This window comes from Carcharodon carcharias, chromosome 13 (assembly GCF_017639515.1).
Source record: "Carcharodon carcharias isolate sCarCar2 chromosome 13, sCarCar2.pri, whole genome shotgun sequence".
NCBI classification, from domain to species: Eukaryota; Metazoa; Chordata; class Chondrichthyes; order Lamniformes; family Lamnidae; genus Carcharodon; species Carcharodon carcharias.
This window is the reverse complement of record NC_054479.1, coordinates 120013044-120037192: the sequence shown is the minus strand read 5'-3', so window position 1 is coordinate 120037192 and position 24149 is coordinate 120013044. Positions and strand designations below refer to the sequence as shown.

Sequence of the window (24149 nt, the reverse complement as noted above, 5' to 3'; positions counted from 1 at the left end):
ATAATAATTGTAAACCATGCTCAGCGTTTGATGAAACAACTGCCCTAGGTATTCTCTGTGGCAATGTTGAGGGAAGATTTCTTCTGTGTGTGTGTTTTATATCCTGTGCACTGTTTGTAAGGAACACATTATGATCTTATCTTTGTATGGCATTAGGTACAATTTAAAAACTTTGCTTCTCATTCCCACCGTTCAGAAATATACTCATGAGCTCTAGAGTTTTGATAACAGCAATCAGTTAAATTAACCAAACTGACTTCTAACACAAACTTGGTGAATGACTGCCTAATTTCACTCACTGTTCAGAGATCCTAATATCAAAATTAATTTAAAACAATTCAGAGAAATGAGTTTCTGTTGATGTGTTCCTAAAGTTATTATGATTAGATTAAGTGAGAAAAATCCTACAGATAATTGTTTTAAAAAATCATGGGCAGGATTTTCAGCTCGATTTTCACGCACGAGCATGAAATAGCAGATGATGACGTCGGGCGAGCGTCCCAATGTCATCGCGCACTCGCATGATATTTCAGTCAGTGGGCATGCACGAGAGTTGGCAGCTGCCCACCGATAAATAAGAGGGCTATTAAGCCCATTAATCACTTAATTAAATTGAATTTTTCGCTACACGTCCAACCTTATGGTTGGTGGACAGGTGAATAGGCCTTTGGAAACCTTTGCATTTTTTGCAAAACCTCATCCATGGATGGGATGAGTTTCCATCAGGCACTTAAAAAAAAAATAGATATTTTTAAAACTCATTTTTCACATGCCCCTATGGGGACATGTTTTCCCTATTTTGAAATCTTTATTTTTCACGTTAAAAATCTTCAGCCCTCTGAGGCCACTCTGTGCCTTTAGGGAGCTTTCACTGAGCACACCCCTGTGCATTTGCACACTTCAGCGCTCGCGCTCCTCCCACCTCCATCCCTGCAGCACTGAGGATATCAGTGCGCGTTTCATGCTGGCTGGCCACTAATTGCCCAGCCAGTGAAATTGCGGTTGAGGCCCGATCGCAGGCTGCGGAGTGTTTTGCGGCCACTCCTGGGCCCGTCTGCCCAATAAGGGGAAAATCCTCCCCCATGCACAGAGGGCCAGCATCAGATCAACAAACTTGGAATAGGAAGTAAAGTATAGCTCTAAACAAGAGGGTAGCTATCCATACCTTTTAAGCTGAAGAGTGATTGTAAGTGATGCACCCTAGGCATTGCTCTTATAGAGATAGATATATATAAATGGCATAATGTGTCAAAGGCAACGTCCCCAAATTTCCAGATGCTAAACTTAGAGGTATAGCAAATAATGAGCAATATTGCAATCCGATTGGGAAGGATTTGAATCATATTGCAAACTGGGCCAGAAATAAAACTTTGTTAGTAAAAGTGATCGTGAAGCTGTTGTATTGTCATTAAAAAGCCAACTGGTTCACTAATGTCCTGTTGGGAAGGAAACCTAGCTCCTTACCTGGTCTGGCCTATGTGTGACTTCAACCCCAAAACTAAGGTGATTCACTCTTTTTTGATCTCTGAAGTGGCCGAGCAAACAATTCAGTTGTATCAAACCAACAGCCATTCAGGAAATAGGCCCAGCACCACCTTCTCAGAATAACTAGGGATGGGCAATAAATATTGACCTTGACAGTGAAACTCACATCTTAACAATTACCTTTCATTAAATGTGAAATAATTGGCACGGAAACAAGGAGCCAAAATAAAGAGCATAGCCCCATTTACAAAGTCCCACTATGATTTGGACAGAAGGCCTATGAATGAGGCCAAAACTTGGAAATACAGATCCTGGCCTGCAATTACAACTATTCACGGGGCCTTGTTTGAGGATGAACCTCTGTTTTCCCTAAAAAGGCCTCCAACATCAGAGGGCATGGATGGAAGGATGTGTCCCTGAACCCAGTATCTGAGGTGTATGCCCAATAGAAGAAGGCACACTGATCTGTCTTGGACAACCTACAGCAGGTACCTCAAAGCTCTGGAGAAGTATGACCAGTGGTACCTTCACAAGATCCTCCATATCCAGTGGCAAGAAAGGTGATCCAATGACAGTGTCGTCCCCCAAGCCTACCTGTCCAACATTGAGACGCTAATCACTCAAAACTAGCTCCACAGGGATGACATGTCACTCACATGCCTGATACCAAACTCCTGAAGAAACTGCTCAACTTGGAACTCAGTCGTGGCAGGAGACTCCCAGGAAGACAGGTGAAATGCTTTAGGGATTTTCTCAAAGCATCCTTGAAGAGGTCAAACATCCTTGCCAACTCATGGGAGTACTTTAACTGACCAAAATGGAGAAGGTTGATTTTGGAAGGCATCAAAACCATTGAGAGACTTAATTGGGAACATGCAGAGGTGAAGTCAAGAGGTCAGAGAGAGCACACAAACTCCCAAACAATTCATCAATCTGACCGTCCAAGCACCCCTGTCTGGTATATGGCAGTCTGCAGATCACACGTTGGACTTATCAGTCACCTCAGAATCCATCGAACTGGAGTGGAAGAAAGTCACCCTCAATCCCAAGGGACTGTCTAGGACTAAGGAGACTGATCTGTGGAAGTGGAACCCTGGGCTCCAGATCTGGTACTTGGCCTGCATCCTTGAAAGATTTAGGACAACTATAAAGAGAGGTGATGTGAGAATGTTATTTGCATCTTCTATACCAGTGGTGCTGGTGAATTGGTGACCAAATAGGAAATACAACATCTTCTGCTACCGTCTGGCAGGAGCCTTAGTTACCCCAATAGTAGCAGAGATACCTGCCAATGCTATGCTGATTAAGGAATCTGTCTTGGTCCTGCAAAATCCACAGGGTGAGTGGTGGAGATTACCAGCTGGCACATCCTAGCACTTACACTAAGATCTCAGACCCCTGGATTTGAGCCTCAATTTTTGAAATTCAGAAATGAGACAATTTACTAATTAGGAAAAGTTTTTTGTGTGTTACAATCAAAATTAACCGCATTGTTCAGCGCATTGTGCAACAACAGTGAAAATAGGCACAGGATTATATTAGAAGAGGAACAAAATAATATCAAGACAATAGTTAGGCTCCATTCCTGTTGTAGCACTGCCCGCTTTTTTGTAGAAAGGATCTTTGTTTATGCTTTTCACAAACCGCCAGATCAGCAAAAAAATCATAATTTATATTTATTAATTAAATTAAAAATCATTATCAGTATCAGTGCTCAAGCTAAACTCCAGATACTACATCTGAAAGACTATAACAAAAACCAAAAAAGCCCAAAATTCCAAGAACAACATAGGCAAAGATTAAGAAAAGATTGGAAAAGAGGAAATTTTGTGCTGGGCTAATTAGAAGTTTCCAAAATTATGAAAGGTACTGACAAAGGTTAATCTAAGTAAATTCTTCCTAACAATATAGGTCTCAAATTACAAGCAGCCATTCCTTTCAATGGGTGGAAAATCATGAGCAGAAGTTCCAACTTGAGCCAGAACATTTTTTTAAAATATAGGAGTAATAGGGAATTTAGGTAGAACAGTTACCCACAAAGGGCAATAACATTTGAAATAAGTTAGTATGGAAGAGCATTGAGGCAAATAAATAGGCTCGAGTGTAAGTGTACATCTTTCTGTAGAAAGAAGACTGAGAGAAGACAGGAAAGTGAAAATGAGATCCCTCAAGAAGTGGCATGGCTGTGAGATCAAATGGCCTTTTCCTACAGCACTCTATGTTTGTGTTTCAAAACAAGAAAATCAATATTATCTGTCTCTTACCAATTCTTACAAGTTTAAGCCTAGTCTTTCAAGGACATGAGTGCATAGCACAAAGCTGCTTCTGGTGATTCATAATTCAAAAGCTTCAAACTTAAGGAACCTGACTCAACTGACAATACAACGTCTGAAGTTGGGACTGCAGTAATTCAAAGGAAGCCAATCACAACCCAATGTATGATGCTTATATTAGAAATGCATTAAACACTTTGATCATTAATTACTTAAAATGTTACATTAAATAAAAAAATACTGTAAAGGATTTCTGCCCAGTTATGTTTGCTGTTAGTGTTTTGACGTGAATCTATCTGCTTTCCTATTTGCTTTCAGATGTGACCCAGGATTTTCAGGGCCTGGATGTGACATGGCTTCGCAAACCTTTCCTACTATCATTTCAGAAAGCTTTAGTAGTTCCCGGCTCTCATCCTACCACAACTTCCACTCAATCCGTGGTGCAGAACTTGGCTTTGGTTGTGGCGTCCTCTCGAGTGGCAAGGCTCTGGTATTTAACAAAGAGGGAAGGCGAGAGCTCATTACTTCTTTCCTTGACAGTACTCTAGCCAGGTAAATAGTAAGATGGTATTTAATAAACGATAGGAATTAAAATGGCTGCTAGAGTTCATACAGAAATGGCGTACTTTTACTTTGAGAAAATTATTTTTTATATCACTGCAGAATTCTTTATAGTGAAAGATTTTTTCTCTGAGGTTAATCTCCTCAGTCATTGAATTGCTTTGGGATACAATTCCCCGTTTATTGTCAAACAGCTGAGTGGCACTGCAACACGATGGTAAACACTGCACAATCTTTATCATCCTGCTTTAAGCCTGGAAGACAGTGGGTCAAGATAGCTGGTTTAGTCTAATCTCAAACTTTAACACCCCAAGTATTGTTCCGTACTTGTTTAAAAACAAAAAATCTTTAAGTCAGGCTTCTTTATTGAATAATCTGTCAATATAATGTTAAAATAAATGTTATTAACTTCACTAAGAGAGAAAGAAAAGGTCAGACTAACATTCTATAATGTGCAAGTATATTTGTTTTAATTGAGTTGGTGCTACTGTGAGAATGGAGAACAGTTTCCTATTCAGTGACCTCCTTTCACCTCAACATTTCTACCTATGATCAAAAGTTTTCTTTGCGGGTGTTTTGTGGCTGAGAAAATAAAATGTTTGTGCTAGAATTAATCAGGATCCAAGTATAGAATATGTAAAATATTGTTTTAAAATGGGAGTGTCCAAGTTTTTCTTTTTGTGGAGCAAAATGGTGCAAACCATGGAGTCTCGGGGCCACGTGTAAAGGTCACTTGATAAAAAAGCAAAATATTTCCAATGCTGTAAATCTGAAATAAAAGGGTCACATTGATGTTCCCAATAAGCTGCAGATCTTGGTGTCCCATTCACAAATAGGAGCAGAGCTCAAATCAGCTGTTTGGAAATCTCCAGGTGCACAAAATGAAGCAGACCACCAACAGATAAGTATTTTAGCTGAAATAGATCTGAATTGTTTCAGCCTTGAAGGTTGAGCTGCAGGGTTCACAGCCAATATGTGCCTCTAGGGCTACAAGTTGAACAGCCTTACTTTTAAGTGTTACCTGTTATGAACTGATTTACAGCAAGAGCATGGCAAAATCATTCAAGAAAGAAATGATTTGGCTGCAGCCAATACTTCCAACCCAGAGTGACACACTGATGGAGAATGCAATGAAGTTTCTACAGATGAGCACAGTGAATTAAAGCATGGCATGCTCACATCTGAGATGAAGTGACCTAACTACATTTTGTAATTTGTGATGATGTGGCATCCTATTGATCTGTCTGCCCCAAGATGTAGTACACGACTGGAGTAAATCTATTGAGTAGTGTTGAAATTAATCTGGAAGAACAAATGCATGGTTATTTCCAAAGTCTCATAAATGCTGGGTGATTTCAGCCAAAAGGAGCATTAGAGACTATTCAGCTGAATTAATATCATCCTCACAGTCTGGGAATCACATAGTTTTGGAATTGCTGTTTGGCATCAAGCTTAACACTTTGAGAATTACTGATCAGTAGTAATGTGTGCAGTTTAGCCCTTACTTACTATTTGGTTTCCGAATGCTCCAAAATTATTTTGCACTGAAAAGATGTCACAGTCATTGGCTTTTTCATTGCCAAGATAGTAGATGCTTAAAGAGCTGTGACTAAAATGAAGCATTTTTGCACTTGTTAAAATTATTTTGGATTTGCTGTTGATGGATACAGCTTACATGGGCTTAATACCATTTTTTGTTAGCTCTTTCGGCAAGGTACAGGGTTACATGTTTTGGTCCGGCAGGCAGAATTCAATTAATGTATGTTTGAGTTTTGGTTTCTGACAAAAGAGAGATTTCTATGCTAATATTTGTTAGTGTAGTCATTGATATTAATCTGTTGACAATTAGATTGTTACAGCAGTAATTCAATCAAAGGGCCAATATCCTATGCATCTTTTTAAAGCATGGTTTGAACGCTTATAAGAAATAAAATTTAATAACATCTATTGTTTGTTATGATTCAGCAGTTGGGGAAAAATATTCCCCCTGTCAGGGTGGGGGTAGAGTGTGGGAACAGGCACGGGCAGGTGCGCTTCTGATTGACGCCCCCAATTGGAGGCGTGTTGCCATTTTATGTGGGCGGGCCAATTAAGGCCTGCCCAATGTGTCGTCCGCTTGGAAGCGCTATGCGTTCCCTGTGCAGGGGGGGGGGGGGGGGGGTGAATTCCCTCAGCCGGGAGTGCGCTCTTTCGCGAAAGAGCACACAGATTTCCCAGAGGCTAAGTGCTGCCTCAGGGAGATTGGCTCGGAATTAAAATTTGTAATACAAATGATAAAACAATTTCCCTGACATGTCCCCCCAACTGCCCCATGAGTTGGGACATGTCCACAACTTTTATTGAAGCCTTTAAAAAAAAAATTTAAATACCCTTGTGAAACCTCATCCCGCCTGTGGATGAAGTTTCATGCTTTTTAACGAAGCCCGCCAGGGTTCCCGGCCTGCCCACCAACCTTAAGGTTGGACGGGCAGGTCCATTATTGACTTTAATTAGTATTTCAATGGCCTCAATAGTCTGTTGACAGGTTGGTGGGTGCGCAGCTGACTCGGCTGCGCCCCCGCCAACTTGAAAATGGAAATGACATGGGGTGACGTCGGGAGTTCCACCCCCCCACTCAACGACCGGAAGATCCTACCCTTGGTAAAGCTAAGTTATTTAAAAATCCCAGTGGCAAACTTTAAACAACTGTCATAACCTATATTTTAAGTGGTATGTTTGCGATGCAGCTCTAAATTTGGGAATCAGACCATCAGTTCTCGAGAGGTTTTTATATTAAACTAAATCAAACATTTTATTAAGTTACAACACATTAAACACATGCACATGGCTACAAATTACTACCATCATAACTTTTAACGAATTCCCAGACTAATCTCTATTAAGGCAACAGCAACCCATAGACTTTACCAGACACCAGGCAAAGCATTTTCACCTCACAAATTCAAAATGAGGTTCCTCCCTGTAGAGACAGTTGTAGGCTTACAGCTGCTTTGATATCACATTGCCTGCACTGCACACACAAAAATGCTGTCTATTATACCCAACACAGCTCATTGAATGTAAATTCTCATTGTATCACCAGCCCCTTTGAACTCCACCTCTTCTAACAATAAAACCCCTTTCATAGTACCAATTTAATTAGTAATATAAACATATTGCTTGGTCTCTGCTAGCTAGGTGCCAGATTTTACCACCCCCACCCCACTTCTTTAATGCTCTATTCAATAAAAATACAAATATACTCTACCTCTCTTACATCTCAAAACTAGTACACATCAAAACACTCAGACTAGCTGGCTTTAATCTAGTTAAGACACACCCATAGACTAAACCTCTATTTTAAAAGAAAAATATTTTCCAATAATATATACATTAATAGCTTCATGACACTGTAACCACAAGATGCTAAAACAGGTTGGACTAGCACCTGGCAAAGATCAAAGAGACAAGTCAACCGGGGTAGAAGGGGGTTGTGGTTTTGATTGACAACTACAAGAAGGAGCAGGATCAATGATTGGTGATAATTCTATAATTGGTAACTTTGTGGCCAGCAGACTCAGATTGGCTTTTATCTGCCATTATCTGAACCCAATTGGTCAGCCTACAGTCCAAAGGCAGCAAAAGGTCCAGGCCAGTTTGAATCTGTGGTATGGTTTCACCACATAAAGGAGAGAAATTTTAACCTTTCCTGGCTGACAGAAACCAGCTGGGTGGGCAGTTAAATACTCCAGGTATCTTACCTGTCAATTTCTTGTTCTTCCAGTGGCAAAGACACCCACCTGAAGCCATTGAATCCTCCTTTAAATATGCAGATAGGGATTTCATGGCACCAACAGACCCCAACTGAAATTTTAACTCCAGCCTGAGCAGATATTCAAGACAAACCACATATAACAGCGGTTGCAAGGCTCATTTTCCACCTGTTAGAAACTCTTTCATTTTTTTGTTGTCAGTTAGCTTTATTTTTCCCATCCCATATAATTAGCATAGATAAGTATCTGGGCAAGTTGTACTCAGCTCTTATAATGCGCTAATCACACCATACTCAGAATATTGTGTTTAAGTCTAATCATCATGCTGTAAAAAATATAAATATAATAGACAGAGTACAAGGAAGAGCAACAAATCTGATCCAAATGAAAAGACGGTGACCTATGAAAACAGATTAGAGAAGTTCACTTTTATTTCAGATTTTCAGCAACCACAGTATTTTGTTTTTACCTTAGAGAGGTTCATGCTGTGCAGTCTAGGAAAAAAAACAATTAAGGTTAAGGGAGCATATATGGAAGAATAAATGACACAGATAAGATATATTACAGAATATTACTGAGGTAGTGAACAGTCAGGTTCAGTCTGAGAAAATGGCTGGGGAGGGCTTGGAATCCATGGTGAGGATGCAGAGTTTGTTATGTTGGCCAAAGATGGTGGACGAGATTTTCTGGCCCACCATCTTTGGCTACTATGACAGAAATTAAAAGTCAACAGCTGTCCAAATTTTGCCTGCAATGATGCCTGTTGATGTCGGGGCCAGAAAATCCTGCCTGATGACTTTGGTCTTCCCAATGTTTAACTGGAGGAAATCTCAGCGCATTCAAGACTGGATGTTAGAAAAACAGACTGACAACACAGAAGCAGTAGAAGGATTAAAAGAGGCAGTGAAAAGGGAGAACTGGGTAAAAATCAATTCTTGAGGAGTCCAGAGGTAACAGTGTGGGAAACAGAAGGAGGAGCCATTTCTGGAGATGCTCTGGCTAGAAACAAATAGGTTTGAGCTGCACCAGTTGTACCCTGGGAACTGCGAGGGGCTCACCAAAATATAATTTGCAAGTTGAGCCTACTTGTGTACTATGTGATGGGAGAAATGTGGTTTTCTTGCGACATTGAGTTACATAGCCTGGTAAATCATTGAATTCAGAATTAATTTTGGCCTGACTCTTTCATGGGCAACTGGTGGACCCACTTGTGCCACAATCAAGAAAATCCAATATTCAGTAACATTAGACTTTCTGAACAATTTCACTGTTAATAGCACCTCCTGCTACTCATGCAACTACATTTTACTGTAGTTTTAAGGATGGGTTTACGTAAGGTAGTCATTGTCCTGCCTCACACTGTTACTATTCTCCAGGTTCCTCCAGTTTACTCTTCGCTTGGGCAGCAAGTCTGTATTAAGCACATGCAAGCCCCCAGACCAGCCGGGAGAAGGGATTCTACTGCACTATTCTGCTGACAATGGGATCACATGGAACTTGCTGCAACACTACTCTTATCAGAATTACCATGAACCACGGTAAGAAAAATAAACATTACTGTATAGCACTTCTGTTAATACTAACAAATTAACTTTTAATTAATGAATTGACTTCTAACTGCCCTCTGAAATGCCCTATCAAGCCACTTGGTTTTCAAACTACTATGGAAAAAAGGCACTGTGCATGTACCTACACCACATAGATTGCAACGGTTCAAGAAGGCAGCTCACCACTACCTTCTCAAGGGTAGTTATGGGTGGGCAAAATGCTGGCCCTAAGAACGAATAAAAAAAATTAAAAGGTACACCAGCTTTAATGTTATTTCAACTTTTAATTTGTTGCTTTGTATGGGATTTTACCTGTGATTCCCTTGTTAGTCTGAATTTTTGAAAAGGTCATGGAGTACATTTCAAGTTGCTTGAGTAGACTCAAACTCTGGAATCGTCCATTAGTTGACATCCCAAATTCCACTTTCCCAGGAAGCAAGTTTGTCAATTTCAGCTAGAATCAGGATCTAATCATCATTGGTAGTAATAATAGAGCACAAATAGCTGTGCTGTCCATACAATATGAACTCTGCCGGCTTTCTGGATAGGATAGCCTCATCCAGAGTGAGCTCCCACTGTAAAGGAATCATGGTTGAGGGGCCTTGTTGCAATTGTCTTTTAAGTTGAACTCTAATTTAGCATGTTGGCATGAACTTCATCATTCAATGATATCTTCTAATGCCTGGACCTTGAAAGCTTTAGTTTGAAGCTCACGATGAATTTGCTTAAATCGATTCATCTGTATGAATTATACATTTGTCCACGTGGCTGTATTGGGTGCATGAACAGCAAATGCTGGAAATAATCAGTAAGTCTGGCGATTTCTGTGGAGAGAGAGTTAACGTTTCAGACTGATGACCATCCATCAGAACTGGAAAATGTTACAGATGTAGCCGGTTTTAACCAAGTACAGAGGCAAGGGACACGGAGGGGGGGAAGAACAAAAGGGAAAAGTCTGCTAGGCTGGAAGTAGAGATTAAATCACAAAAGGGATGATGGTATAGGGCTGGCAATGGGACAAGTTTAGAAACAAAAGATAGGCCTAGAGGAGCTGCAAATGGCAAAAACAGAACCGTTACAAGCCATATGCTGTCAGAAAAAGATTGCAACATTGGTTATGATCAGAAATTATTGGTCTGCATATTTGTTGTATACAATTATTGAGTGTAGATTTTCCAGAAGGATATGGTGAAACTGATTTACACCATTACTTATAACATACCAAAGGTTTCTGGGCCATCTGTTCTGCTCTGCCATTAACCTTGCTGATTCAGTGGATCAATTTTGATTGCTCCACCCCATTGAAATCAAGAATGATTGCAACTTCCTTGAATGGATGCACGTTTTCTAACTGCTGCTACTTTTACTGGTGCCACATATTGCAGTCTCGTGGCAGCAATGTAACTTCTCCAAGATTCTCCAAGAGCCATTCGTTTACATGAAATGTTTTGATTTCTGCACAATTATCTATAGCATTTTCCCAAATGGTAGAATTATTATTTTATTGACTTGGTGATTATTACTTACTGTACATAAATATCAATTCATGAAAATGCCCTTGAATTTGATCACACAATAAATTAAAACTATGTAACGTCAACAATGTTCCCAGAAATATTCAAAATTCAATTGAACTGGACATTAGTTCAAACTATGCATCATGAGGAAACAAGATCAGCGAAATCAACATCTGAATTATGTTTTCAGTATTTTTTGAGGAAAATAGCATGTGCATTGCTTGCTACAAATTCTAGCGGTTGAGTTACAGAGACCTGAGTCACATTAGCCTAACAATTAGCAATGATCATAAATCATCCTGATAATGCTTATTTAGCACTTTGAGATCAAGGGGATTGAAAGGTATTTGCAGGGCAGAAAACTGCAAGCAGAAATTTATGAAGCACAAGCATGCAATGTAATTTTCAGCTGGCAACAACTTTTGTAGAGAAGTGTAATATTTTACAAATACTTTTTTTTATAAACCCTTTGCTTCCTCACAGAGATGTAATTGTTGGCAGCATTGTGCCAGAGATGATTTTGTTCATAAACACAAACAGCCCTTGCAGAGCTTTGCCAGTGCCTTTTCAATGATAAGGGTACCCTTTATAAATGGCAGCCAACTGGTCAACTATAGTTTCCATCTACTAACTGTCTATAATTAGTATTAATTAAGTTCACTACTAATAATATGATAATAAATGCTATTAGTTTCAATGGACAGCTTGGATAAATCATAAAATGGGAGTATTTGCCACAGCATGAAGCTGGAAGCTGAATCCAATTGAGTCTGACTCACTTGACTTAACTTGTGGTTGGTGGATAGTGTCACACTGAGGTGAAATATGTCATTGGGGGTGGAATTATATAATTGTTTGGCAATCTTCAGATGGTACTGCAAATTACAGAAAAAACCTCAAAGCAATCTTTTACTTAATGTATAATCAATGTATCTATCAGATAGGTTATTCAGCATTGCAATACAACTTTCAACAGAAGGAATCAATGTGCACTTCAGATAAACTGAGGGCTTGGACCGAGTTATATGCCTTCAATAAAACAAGACTGCAGTTCTTTTCGCTCTGAACTCTTGGTGTGTCAGTTTTCACATGGTTAGTGGATGAAGTGTCACACTGAGGGGAAATATGAGATCTGGGGGAAGCGGGGAAATTATGTAATCCTTTGGCAATCTTCAGCTGTTCCAGCAAATTTAAAAATAGACAGAAACCTTATAGTTATTTACTTTTTTCCAACATAGCATAATCAATAACTATGGAATGTTAATCAGCATTACAGTACCATTTTTTTTGAAACAGGTGTTATTAATTAACGTGTTACCATAGTTACACTGGAACTAAAAGTTATTTGTCACAAACTCCAGCCAAGATTTCAGGATTCAGTTTCACTGAACTTTACAAATAATTTTTCGGGGCCTCACAGTATAAAGCTGCTTGTAATCCTTTTAAATTTTCAGAATTACAGATGCCTGAAGTACTCACCTTCAACTTATAAAATATCCCAAAAACTCTTGCTTCCTATTGTACTCCATCTTCTTTTGGCCAATTTTGTTCTCTAATTATACATACTTGTCATTGACGAGTTGGAACAACCTCGAGTTGACAAACAAGACAGGGATCTTTGCAGGCAGTGGCTGCCTGCTGGGCCAGCTTTCGGCCTTTGCCAAGTATCTCCACTGTTTCAGCTTTGTCCGCAGTGCCCATTGTGACTAGAACGGCAGCTGTACCAGGTTTTATAACAGTTCCCCAGCTGTGTTAGGCCCAAGGATTCTGCCAAGTGCACTATTTTTGTGGTGTGTGCCACCTGTCCTGGGTACAGCACTGCCAGCTGAATAAAACACACTCTGAGCATGATGCTATCATTTAGTTCATCCCTCTATGCTGATTTGCAATTAACCCCTGAATAACTATCTGTCACCTTAATGAATTTGTGATCAGATTTAATATTGATTTTCAAGTCATTTTATTTTATTATGGTTGCTTCCTTCATACAATTAGAAACATAGCAGGATTTTATGCGGCTCCCCTTGCTGACACGTAAAATGATGCACTATGACGTCGGGGGGAACTCCTGATGTCACCGCACCCCATTTAAATTTTCAGGTAGGCGAGGGCGTAGCGAAATCAGCTGCATGTCCACTGACCTGTCAATGGCCAATTGAGGCCACTAACAGAGTCAGTTAAGTAATTAAAGGACCTGTCCATCCAACCTTAAGGTTGGCGGGCAGGTCAGGAGCCCTGGTGCAAATTAGAAAAAGCACGCAACCTCATCCATGGGCGGGATGAGGTTTCATGTAGGTTTTTAAAAATTTTAATAAAGTTTTTGTGAAAATTATGGACATGTCCCAACTCATGTGACATTGTCACATGAGGGGACATTTTAGGGAAATTTTACTTTTCTATTTTTAAGTTTTTTACATTTTGAGCCATCTCCCTGAGGCAGCACTTAGCCTCTGGGAGATGAGTGCGCTTTCTCGTATGCCTGTGTGAAAGAGTGCATTCTTGATTTTGGGATTCCCCCACCCACCCCCCGCCCGCACAGGGAGCACACAGCACTTCTGTGTGGACGTCACGCTGAGCGGGCCTTAATTGGCCCACCCATGTAAAATGGCGCCTTGCTCCTAATCGGGGCTGCCGATCAGAAGTGCGCCTGTGCGCTCCCGCTGTTCAACTTCGCCTCCGACGGGGCGACAATTCAGCCCATAAAGCATAACCTGATGGGATAATAAATAGAATGAACAATAGATTTAAATGTCAGTATTGTGGCATTTTGGCAAGTTAGGACTGTTCCCTTGAACTTAAACTGAGTTGGAGATATACAATATATATTATACAATATATATTATATACAATATATATTATATAATATATTATATATAATGTATATGACCACACTGATTCTGTTTATGTGGCAGTGACTCCATGTACACTTGTTTGAGATGATTTAGTATCAATGGGGTGACAGTCAACAGAGTAGAAGAGCAAAACTGCATATGCTCCCTCTTCTTGGCGGCGATGTTTTTGTTTTTCTGGCTTTTTGCAGCAGGAAATAGAACAGGAGTTTTAAAGGATATATTTTATGGCACAGCAGCAATCTTATTTCCACTTAACATTCAAAGTCAAATTCCCTTAAGCTCAATGTTTTGATATCTTGGGCCTGGATTTTCATTCCCAAGTCAGGTGTGCAGAATCGGGACATTTCCCAGGTCCATGAACTCAACCTGGGAAAAAGAGGCCTGGAATTTGGGATTTTTGTTCCCTGGGGCGGGCTGGATTAGAAGTTGGGCCTGCTGCTCCCCAGAATAAGTGCGGAGGCTGTCAAGTGCAGTGGTAGCTGGCTGGAAGATCTGCCTTGGTGCATCAGCACTGTGTGAAAGATTAAAAAAAAACACAATAAAACATCCAGCTCCTACCTTTCACCCCCCCCCCACACACTTCCCATGCCCCATCCATGCCAACTAATGCCACCTCATTGCCCCACCCACCCTTGTGACCCTGCAGACCCTCCATGCCAACCTATGCCCCTGTTCCCACCCTCCATGACCTCTCATACCCCCATGTCACCTTATGCCCCTCTACCCACCCCTATCCCACTCATACCCCTATTGCCATCCCTTACCATGCACTCAACCCATGAACCCATGGCCCTTTATATCCTCTATGCCTAAGTGCAACTCATGCCAACCCATGACCCCTCCCACCCACCACCCCTTTCCCTTACCTCCTCCCTTCCAACTCACCTAGTATGCACCATGGGCAAACCCCAGGAGCCATGTTGACATAAAATAAAGTTGTAATGATGTCACTATTTTAAAAAACACTCATTGATAATAAAAAAAATCAATATATTGAAATTCCTTCAACTAATCTCTTACGAAAATAAACATTTCACTTAATTACTTAACTCTTCCCCTAATGAAGATAAACATTTCACTTAAGTACTTCTGAAGAAGTTCAGACCTCTTTTGAAAACAAATATCTCTATTCTATGACCACTTGGAGTTGTTGATCAAAACTGCTCACTTAACAGGTACCCCAAAGTGATAATGTTAGGCTGTAAAATAATTCATGCAGCCCAAATCCTATAATGATAACCCTCAGGCTTATGTCAGCAGACAGAGTGAAACAGTTATCACTGATTTTTTTTAAACTCCACCTATTTTTATTAAATTTAAAGCACAGCAGTGTTAAATCCCTTGACTGCTAGAACAGTTCCAATTAACTTTGACAATTCTTTAGCAACTTGACAGTTCCGATGCATTTATGCACTTTTTATGCAAATTCATGTCTAATTTTAACAATCCCAAGAGCACCTGACCTCTCCCAAAGGTGTCCCAGGAACAAATTCAAAGCAATGCTTTACATCTCCAAAAGGGTACCCTAGCTATCTAACCAAATACTCAAGTTTCAAACCTGGTCCTACCAGCCTAATCTGCACACTTCGGGTTTCATACATCTACCTCACCAAAATCACGCATGAGTGGAGGCAGCTGCTGATTCATATGGGTAGCTGCCTCTGTGAACTAACGATGTATGATTTAGAAGCTGCCCCCAATTCTGCCTCTCAGCTCCCCCACCCCTGCAAAAATTGCAGAGGCCGGGTTCGGTGGTGGGACTTCTGGGTTTGGGCCTCTGTTGGCATTTTCATGCAGGCGGAAAGTTGCTCGAAAGTTCAGTCTTTGGTTTTCTATTTTAAATCAATTATTTTCAATTATTATCAATTGAAGGTATCATTTCTGTTAAGGTAAAAAAATTGTTTGGTTATAAAGAATTATTGTGATCAAAGTATAATTATATTGAAAGATATAAGCAATTATGCAACGAGAAAAAGTGAAAATGACTCTTTCCTCAAAAAAAACAAGCTTGCATTTATATAGCACCTTTCACAGCCACCAGATGCCCAAAACACTTTACAGCCAACGAAGTACAATTGAAGCTTAATTACTGTTGTCACGTATAAAATGCAGCAGCCAGCTTGTGCATAGTAAACTCCCAGAATCAGCAATATGATAATGAGCAGATAATCTCCACCAGAGGAGAGCAGAAGGGACCTCATTTTAATGTCTCATCCGAAAGATAGCACCTCCAACTGTGCAGCACCCCCTCAGCACTGTACTAGAGCGTCAACCTTGAGTTTTGTGCCACAATCCAAAACTCAAGAGGCAAGTGTGCTATCAACTGTGCTGCATTTGACATTTGTCCTTGACAATGTATGAATTATCCTACCATGGGCTCTATTTCCTCTAGTTAGTCTCATGAAGAAAAGGCCTGTGCAAATACTCCATCATTTTGAAAAACTAATGACGCAGCACTTTCCTATCCATTTCCACACCTCTTGAACAGTGGTTGAACATACAGTTAAGATAAAAGAAAAATACTATGGATGCTGGAAATCTGAAATAAAACAGAAACTGTTGGAAAAACTCAGCAGGTCTGACAGCACCTGTGGAGAGAGAAACAGTTAACGTTTCGAGTCTGTATGACTCTTCGTACAGACTCCAAACGTTAACTGTTTCTTTCTCCACAGGTGCTGTCAGACCTGCTGAATTTTTCCAACAGTTTCTGTTGAACATACAGGATTTGGTCTTGGTCTATAGTATCTCCATAACCTCCCATTTAAATATTTATCCTCCTTTTTTAAAAAAAAAGTTAATCAGTGCAGCAGGAACTATCCTTTTCTGAGAATCTGTTCTACATATCCTCTTCTTTAGATGTCAGCCGTGGCTCAATGGTAGCACTCTCACCTGTGTCAGGGTTGTGGGTTTAAGTCCCACTCCAAAAACTTGAGCATATAACCTGGTCTGACACTTTGGTACAGAACTGTGGAAGTGCTGCACTGTTGGAGATGCCACATTTCTGATGATTCTGATAAAACCAAGGTATCGTTTGCCTTCTTAAGTGGATGTAAAAGACTCAATGGCATTTTTCAAAGAAGACTGTGGAGTCCTCTATGTGTCATGAGCAATAATTATCTTTCCACCAACATCCATAAAACAGGTCAACTGTTCATCAGCTCTGCTATTTGTGGGACCTTGCCACATACAAACTGTTTACCGCATTTCCTCGTTTATAATAGTGATAACATTTAAAAAAGAATATAATTGGCTATGAAGCACTTTGGAATGTTCTGGGGTAGTGAAAGGTACTTTATAAATGTAAATGCTTTCTTTCTTATTCAGTACAAAACAAGATCTTCTGATCTGTAATCTTGCTTGAATGTTGTTCACTTTCATGTCTCCTCAATCCTTTTTCCAATGAAGACAAATTCAACTCTAAATCTCTCCTCATTAATCATAGTAGTATTGTCCAATAGAAATTGTTAACTCGTGAGGCTATGGCAACAATTTGAGCCATGTGCATAATTTTGGTAGAAAACACTACATATACTCTCGCAGTACAGGTAAATTTACTTCACATATATATATTTACTTAACCGTCTACCATCACTCAGTACCAAGGAAGTGAAGCACTCATAAGGATTAAAATGTACTCATGCAATCTGATTTTCATCTTAACATTTTATCAACAAACACACAGCAAAATTAAAGAATCCATGCAAATCTCATGCAAATATGAGTATTGACATGGTAATTTATTAATCAGAAATGCAATTAGCCATACCATTCCAAATTAAACAGATGTTAGATAATGGCTAACATTTTAGGCAACACTCAGTTATAGGCCCTAAACTTCAGAGTTATTCTTGTTTGTTGTCATCAACTCATTAATGTTATTTTGAAGATCAAGTGGCCAAAACATTCCAAATGTGATTTAACTTCAAATGTTTGATTTTCCAATTTATGCTTCTGCCACTGAGCATTGCATCCTGGGATTGCATATTGGATAATTGGTGTAGAGAATTGTACACCTGTTATGCAGCCACATGATTATCTATCAATTGGCAGAAAACTAGGCAGGCTGCATAATGAAGGCACTATCCTCGTTATAAATATTTTAATAGGAATATAGGAACGGGAGTAAGCCATTTAGCTGCTCAAATCTATTCCACCATTCAAGGAATACATGGCTGATTTGCAACCTTACTCCATGTACTCATTCACCTTTGCCCTTTATCCCTTAATACCTTTGGCTAACAAAAATCTATCAGTCTCAGATTTAAAATTAACTTTTTATCTAGAATCAACTGACATTTGCAGAAGCAAGGTCCAAACTCCTACCACCCTTTGTAAACAGAAGTGTTTCCTAATTTCACTCCTGAAAGGTTGTGGCTTTAATTTTTGGACTGTGTTCCATGTTCTAGACTCTTCAATCAGTGGAAGTAGTTTCTATCTCTCTACCCTATCAGTTCCCTTTATTTTCTTAACCTTCTAAATTCCAAAGAATGTAGCACTAGTTTGTATAATCTCTGCTCATAATTTAACCATTGGAGTCCAGGTATAATTCTGACAAATCTGTACTACTCCCCCTCTAAGGCCAATATATCTTTCTTAAGGTGTGGTGCCCAGAACTCCTCACGGTACTCAAGCATGGTTTAACCAGGGTTTTATATAGCTGTGGCACTTTTGATCAGATTTTATTGACAAAGGAGTCAAGTGTTATGGAGAACAGGCATGAAAGTGGAGTTAAGGTCATAATCAAATTAGCCACAATCATACTGAATGGCAGAGCAGGCTTGAGAGACCGAATGGCCTACTGCTTCTATTTCTTGTGTTATTACGTTCTTAACACCTTGACCTACTTCCTTGTATTCCTTGTATTCTTCATTGTATCCTGCCTATAAAGGTAGGACTTTGCCTTTTGGGCCAGGACCCCAAAATTGGGGTCAAAATGGGGGTCAAATGGGGGACCTGTGCAGGAAAGAGTTGTTTGGCAGCAATTTTCCCTGAATTGGCCCATTAGTGACCGGAGTGCAGGCTCTCCATCCAATTAAGATTCCAAGTGTGGCCTCTCAAAGCTGAAGAGCCAATAGTAAGCCTTCCAGCTTGGAAGAAGATAAAGGCTGCAGGGGAATAAGAGAGAGGGCGCCTCCATTTTGGGCCCTTGCTCCAACTTTTTAAACTCTTAAATTAAAAAAAGGCCTTGGCAGCCCTGCCACGTACCATTGTGGAGAGGAAACTGTCCACAAGGCACGCTGTGGGCATAGCTGAGCCCAGGCAGAGAGGAAGGGCACAAAGCCTGCCTGGAGCAGTGGCCCCTCAGTCTGCCACTGGGTAGTTGGCCCAATGCACCAGGGGAGGGACCATAGGAAAATTCCAGTGGGCCTCTGAAAATAGGCCCTAATAGGCTATTAATTATCTTCAATTGGCTACCCACTGCTTGTGGGCAAGTAGCCCTTTAACTGCTGAACCAGCCTCTGTGAAAATGACCAGGGGGTGGGGTAACCAAGAGATGCCATTCGGCAGACTGAATTTTTCTGCCCCTGCCTCCATACTTGCCCCCATCAGGGGCTGAAAATCCTGCTCCAATTTACTTGGACCTCCACTATTTCTAGCTTTTCACCATTTAGAAAGTATCATGTTCCAACTTTTTTGGATTCAAAGTGATGATCTTACACTTGCCAACATTGAAATCCATTTGCCATATTTTTCCCATTCACTTCATTTATTAATATCTTCTTTGTATGATAAAACATTACACTGATATTTCAGGTGTCTATTATCTCATTCTAAATTAATTTCACTTTTCTATAGTTTATATTGAAATTTAATCTTAGAAAACTTGAATGTAACAGTGTTGTGCAATAGAAGTTGCTGACTAGGCATAAGTCCGTCTCACATGAAAGAATCATGATTTTTAATAAATTGAAAACAGACATGAAATTCAGCAGGCTGCCTGCTGAAAGCTCTTTTAGACAGGAAAATCATTGGTGCTGTGCAGTGGCAGTGACCAGCAAGTTTGCCAAGAAACCCAGTTGCTCGCTGAACCTGGCAGGTGCAGAGCTGGGTGGGAACAGTGTTGTTGATTTATGGAGCTAATCATGGAGATAGAATTATTTTTTCCTGTGATAATATGTCCTCCCTGCTGCGCCATATGTCGACAGTTGTTAAAAACATTACATTATTCTTCATTAGTGCTCCATATTTTGTAAGGTTTGCACTATTCTAATGGATAAGTGGGTAAGAACGTTTTGAGTAAACACTAAGTACTAAATTTAGACTTGGCACTAATTACTATTATTAGCAATTAGGAGAAAGCAGCAGAGAAAAAGAAATGACTTTTGCTAGTGCCTAAGTATGATGGCTGGCAAACAAGGTAAACTGGTGAATTCAGTCTAAACTGTGGATTCAATAGAAAGGGAGGCAATATCTATTTACTTGCTTTTTTTTAAAACATCTGGCACAAACAGAAATGTCTTTTATTTCTTTGGTTGGGAATAGAGCTTTGGTATTGATCTGTTAATTATTTATATTTAATATCCAAGGCAAGAAATTATTGTTGGTGATGTTAGCCAATGTAAGATTTATCTGATGTTCCTTGGTTCATAATTAAATGCAGGCCCATTTCTTTGAATTAATGCTGTGGTAAAATATTGGACAAAGGAGTGTCAAATTTAGGTTTTCTTCCATTTAATGTTGCCAACCAGGTCCGTAGTTCTGCGATCCAAATTTGCATCCAACTTCATTATTATTTTTATACTAGGGGTTGTGTAAGCAATAATACTTTAAAACTTTGTGGGCTCCTTAATGCTGCTTGCTTTTTAAGCTCCTTTGTTACTTTATTTCTTATATCAGGAGTATGGGTGCTGCTGGCAAGACCAGCACTTGTTTCCCATCCCTAATTGCCCTTGAACAGAGTGGCTTGCCAGGAGGCCATTTCAGAGGGCAGTTAAGAGTCAACTACATTGTTGTAGGCCAGACCAGGTAAGGATGGCAGATTTCCTTCCCTGAAGGATATTAGTGATGATTGTTGTCATGGTCACCATGAGACTAGCTTTATCATTCCAGATTTATTAATTGAATTCAAATTCCACCTGCTGCCATGGGATTTGAACCCACGTTCCCAGAGCATTAGCTTGTGCCTCTGGTTTACGAGTCCGGTGACATCATCACTATGCCACCATCTCTCGTAAGGCGATTTCTGTTGTTGCAGCCATCACATGGTCTTGAAAAGGCAACAGCCTATTACCCTAATAGCTTTAAAATATGTGACTAAATTTTAATCAAGCTTAAGTTACCCAAACTTCTGTTGAGCATCAGTAAGAAATTATCTCACCTCAATAAGTAAAATATTAACCTGGACAAACTAATTTTTCTCATCGTTCTCTGGGTTTCTTTTAGCGGTGAATGTTACTGGAACTACTGATCCTTTGACCTGTAACTTACATGTGAAGACCACCTTATCTGCTCAATAATTTTACAACTTTTTCCAAGAATTCCCCCAAACTACTTAATAAGCTTTGTCTCATAAACCTTCTGGTTCACTTTCATGTTGGAAACCATATATGCCTTTGTTACAGACCAGAATTGGTGCCATCTCAAAAGTCCTTTTTATAAATATCTATAGAGATCTATCAGAATGTTGTTTGCACGTTTCTGTGTAGCTTCTTTTCTTGACATCACTGCTTTTAAAACTTTGCAAACTCATTCCTCTCTGCAGGGCAATATTTGTGAGCATTGTTTAACTTCACATTTTACCATACTCTATACTTGCTGAAACTACTGTAGATACAAAGGGATGATTAGCAAATTAGGTTGCGTGGAATTTTCAAACTGAGCTCTTTTTGGTCATAGAATTATTTCCGTGGAGCTCCCAAACAACGCCCAGCAGTTTGGCATCCAGTTCCGATGGTGGCAGCCTTATCACTCTGGGCTGCATGAGGATGTGTGGGCTATTGATGAAATGACCATGACGTCAGTCCTGTACAACAGCATTAGTCTCAACTTCACCAATCTTGTGGATGTCACTCAGTCCCTGGGCTTCTACCTGGGAAATGTCCAACCTTACTGTAACCACGACTGGACTCTCAGGTAGGAAGCATGCTCCAGTTGTTGCACTTGGTTCAAATTCACTGAACAAGAGACATATGGACTTGAAACGTTAACTCTGTTTCTCTCTCCACAGATGCTATCAGACCTGCTGAGTTTTTCCAGCATTTTCCGTTCTTGTTTCAAATTCTCATGCTGCCCTAAAGGAATTTTTCCAGGTTTGGAAAACAAGAAATGATTTAGTCAAATGATAGGATATGATTGCTTCTCGTTTCATACTTGTTTTTCCAAAGCTTTTTGGCGTTAAATCTAAACTGAGAGAAACAAATAAAAGATTTGGATTATTCTATGTATGAACTTGTCTTGGATGAAGAATTCTTATTGACTTATAGTTAGCTTTCATAGAAAGCTTGGAGACATTACCCCTGAAAACTACGGCATGGATTCATTGAGATAATTGAAAAGTTCTCACCTTATAATGTGATCTGTTTTGAGTTGCTCTTATATCTTGAAAGAAGACTGAAACTCCAACGGATGCATAGTTTACTGATTATATTGCTGGGGATTCTGTGACACTTTTAATCATTACAAACTTTGCATAGATCAACACAAAAGATAGACTTTGATGAAAGATAAGAATAGAGCTCACAAGGCAAAGAGATTTATTTAAAAGAATTCTAGTATGCAAGGTGCAAGATAGCTTCAGGTTTTGCCATTGTGGAATGGAGAAGGGGAAAATGTGCAGTGGACCAAAGTCAGGTGAATGGAGCATTAATACTGTTGTGTGTAGCTGGAGACAATTCTACAGGTAGTTCACAGAAGGATTTGAGAATGAGGATTTTGATGCTAATGTGCTGGGGGATGAAGCCATTGGAAGTTGCAAAAGACAAAGATAGTTGTGTGAGAGATTTCTGTGGGTTAGATCAAGGCTTTCAGGGTGTTGGGTGTTTTAAGAATTTGTGTATATTGAAGATGGGGAGATTGACAAGAAAGACATTTCTCGGTTTGAGCTATGAAGAACGTTTTATTGATGGTGGAAGTGAAGTGATGTTCCTGGAGATGGATAGAAGTGGTTTTGGAAATGCACGAGATGCTGGATTTGAAGCTCATCTCAGCAGAGGATTACAAGGTGAGTGCACCTGCATGTTTAGCTTGAATTGGCATTGATGGAGGAAGATGGAGTTGGCACTTGAGGTGCAAAGATTCTACCACAAGCAAAACTAGGTTTGATGTTGAAGCGAATAACATTTCACAACCAGGACTTGAGAGACAGGCAATCAGACAGCATGGTAACAGTTATGGAATCAAGGGTAGTAATAGATTTGGATGTCATCAGCATATATGTGGAACTTAGCCCCGTGTTCACCGTGATGTTTCCAAGAGGCTTTTATAGATAATGAATAGGACAAAGAATGCAATGAAGTCTTGGGACATCAAAATAATGATACGGGCCTAGGAGGAGAGGATTTGGGTATGTTAGGTGGATAAGAATAAAATCATGACGTATTGAGGACTACAGAGTATTCAAGGAGACATAGTCACACAAAATGATAAAGGAGTCAAAGCTGGGCTATTTTAAGAAGGCAGGTGATGATAGCAGTTTTAATGGGAGAATAATTGATGAGGACTGTCTTGATGTTCCACCTCCATAACATCACCCATCTTCACGCCTGCCTCAGCTCGTCTACTGCTGAACCCTCATCTATGCCTTTTTGACCTTCAGAATCAACTATTCTAGTGCTCACCTGACCTATCTCCTGCCTTTTACTCTGTAAACATGAGCTCAACCAAAGCTCCATTTCCATATCCTAACTCTCACCAATTACCATGCATCCATCACCCCTGTGCACGCTAACCACTGGCCTGAATTTTGAAATTGCCATCCTTGTTTACAAATCTATTTATGGCCTCGTCCCTCCCTGTGTCTCTAACCTCCTCCAGCTCTTACAACCCCCTGAGATTTCTCCAGTTCTGGCCTTCTGAGCATCCCTGATTTTTTTCACTACACCATTGGCGCCTGTGTCTTCACCTGTCCAGGCGCTAAGCTTTGGAAATCCATCTGTACTTCTGCTCTACTTCTCTGTCACTCTCTCCTAAAAAAAAAAACTCCTTAAAACCAATCGATCTTTTT

At 40.0% G+C, this 24149-nt stretch overlaps 1 protein-coding gene across 1 annotated transcript in view; it reads left to right on the top strand.

Moving 5' to 3' along the window:
- The window catches only part of reln (reelin), a 373827-nt gene that overhangs the window by 177215 nt on the left and 172463 nt on the right, over positions 1 to 24149 (top strand). Inside the window, exons 20-22 of the mRNA XM_041202329.1 lie at positions 4077 to 4310; positions 9448 to 9609; positions 21824 to 22060. Coding sequence (XP_041058263.1) covers positions 4077 to 4310; positions 9448 to 9609; positions 21824 to 22060 — 633 coding nt within the window. The remainder of the gene's footprint in view (positions 1 to 4076; positions 4311 to 9447; positions 9610 to 21823; positions 22061 to 24149) is intronic.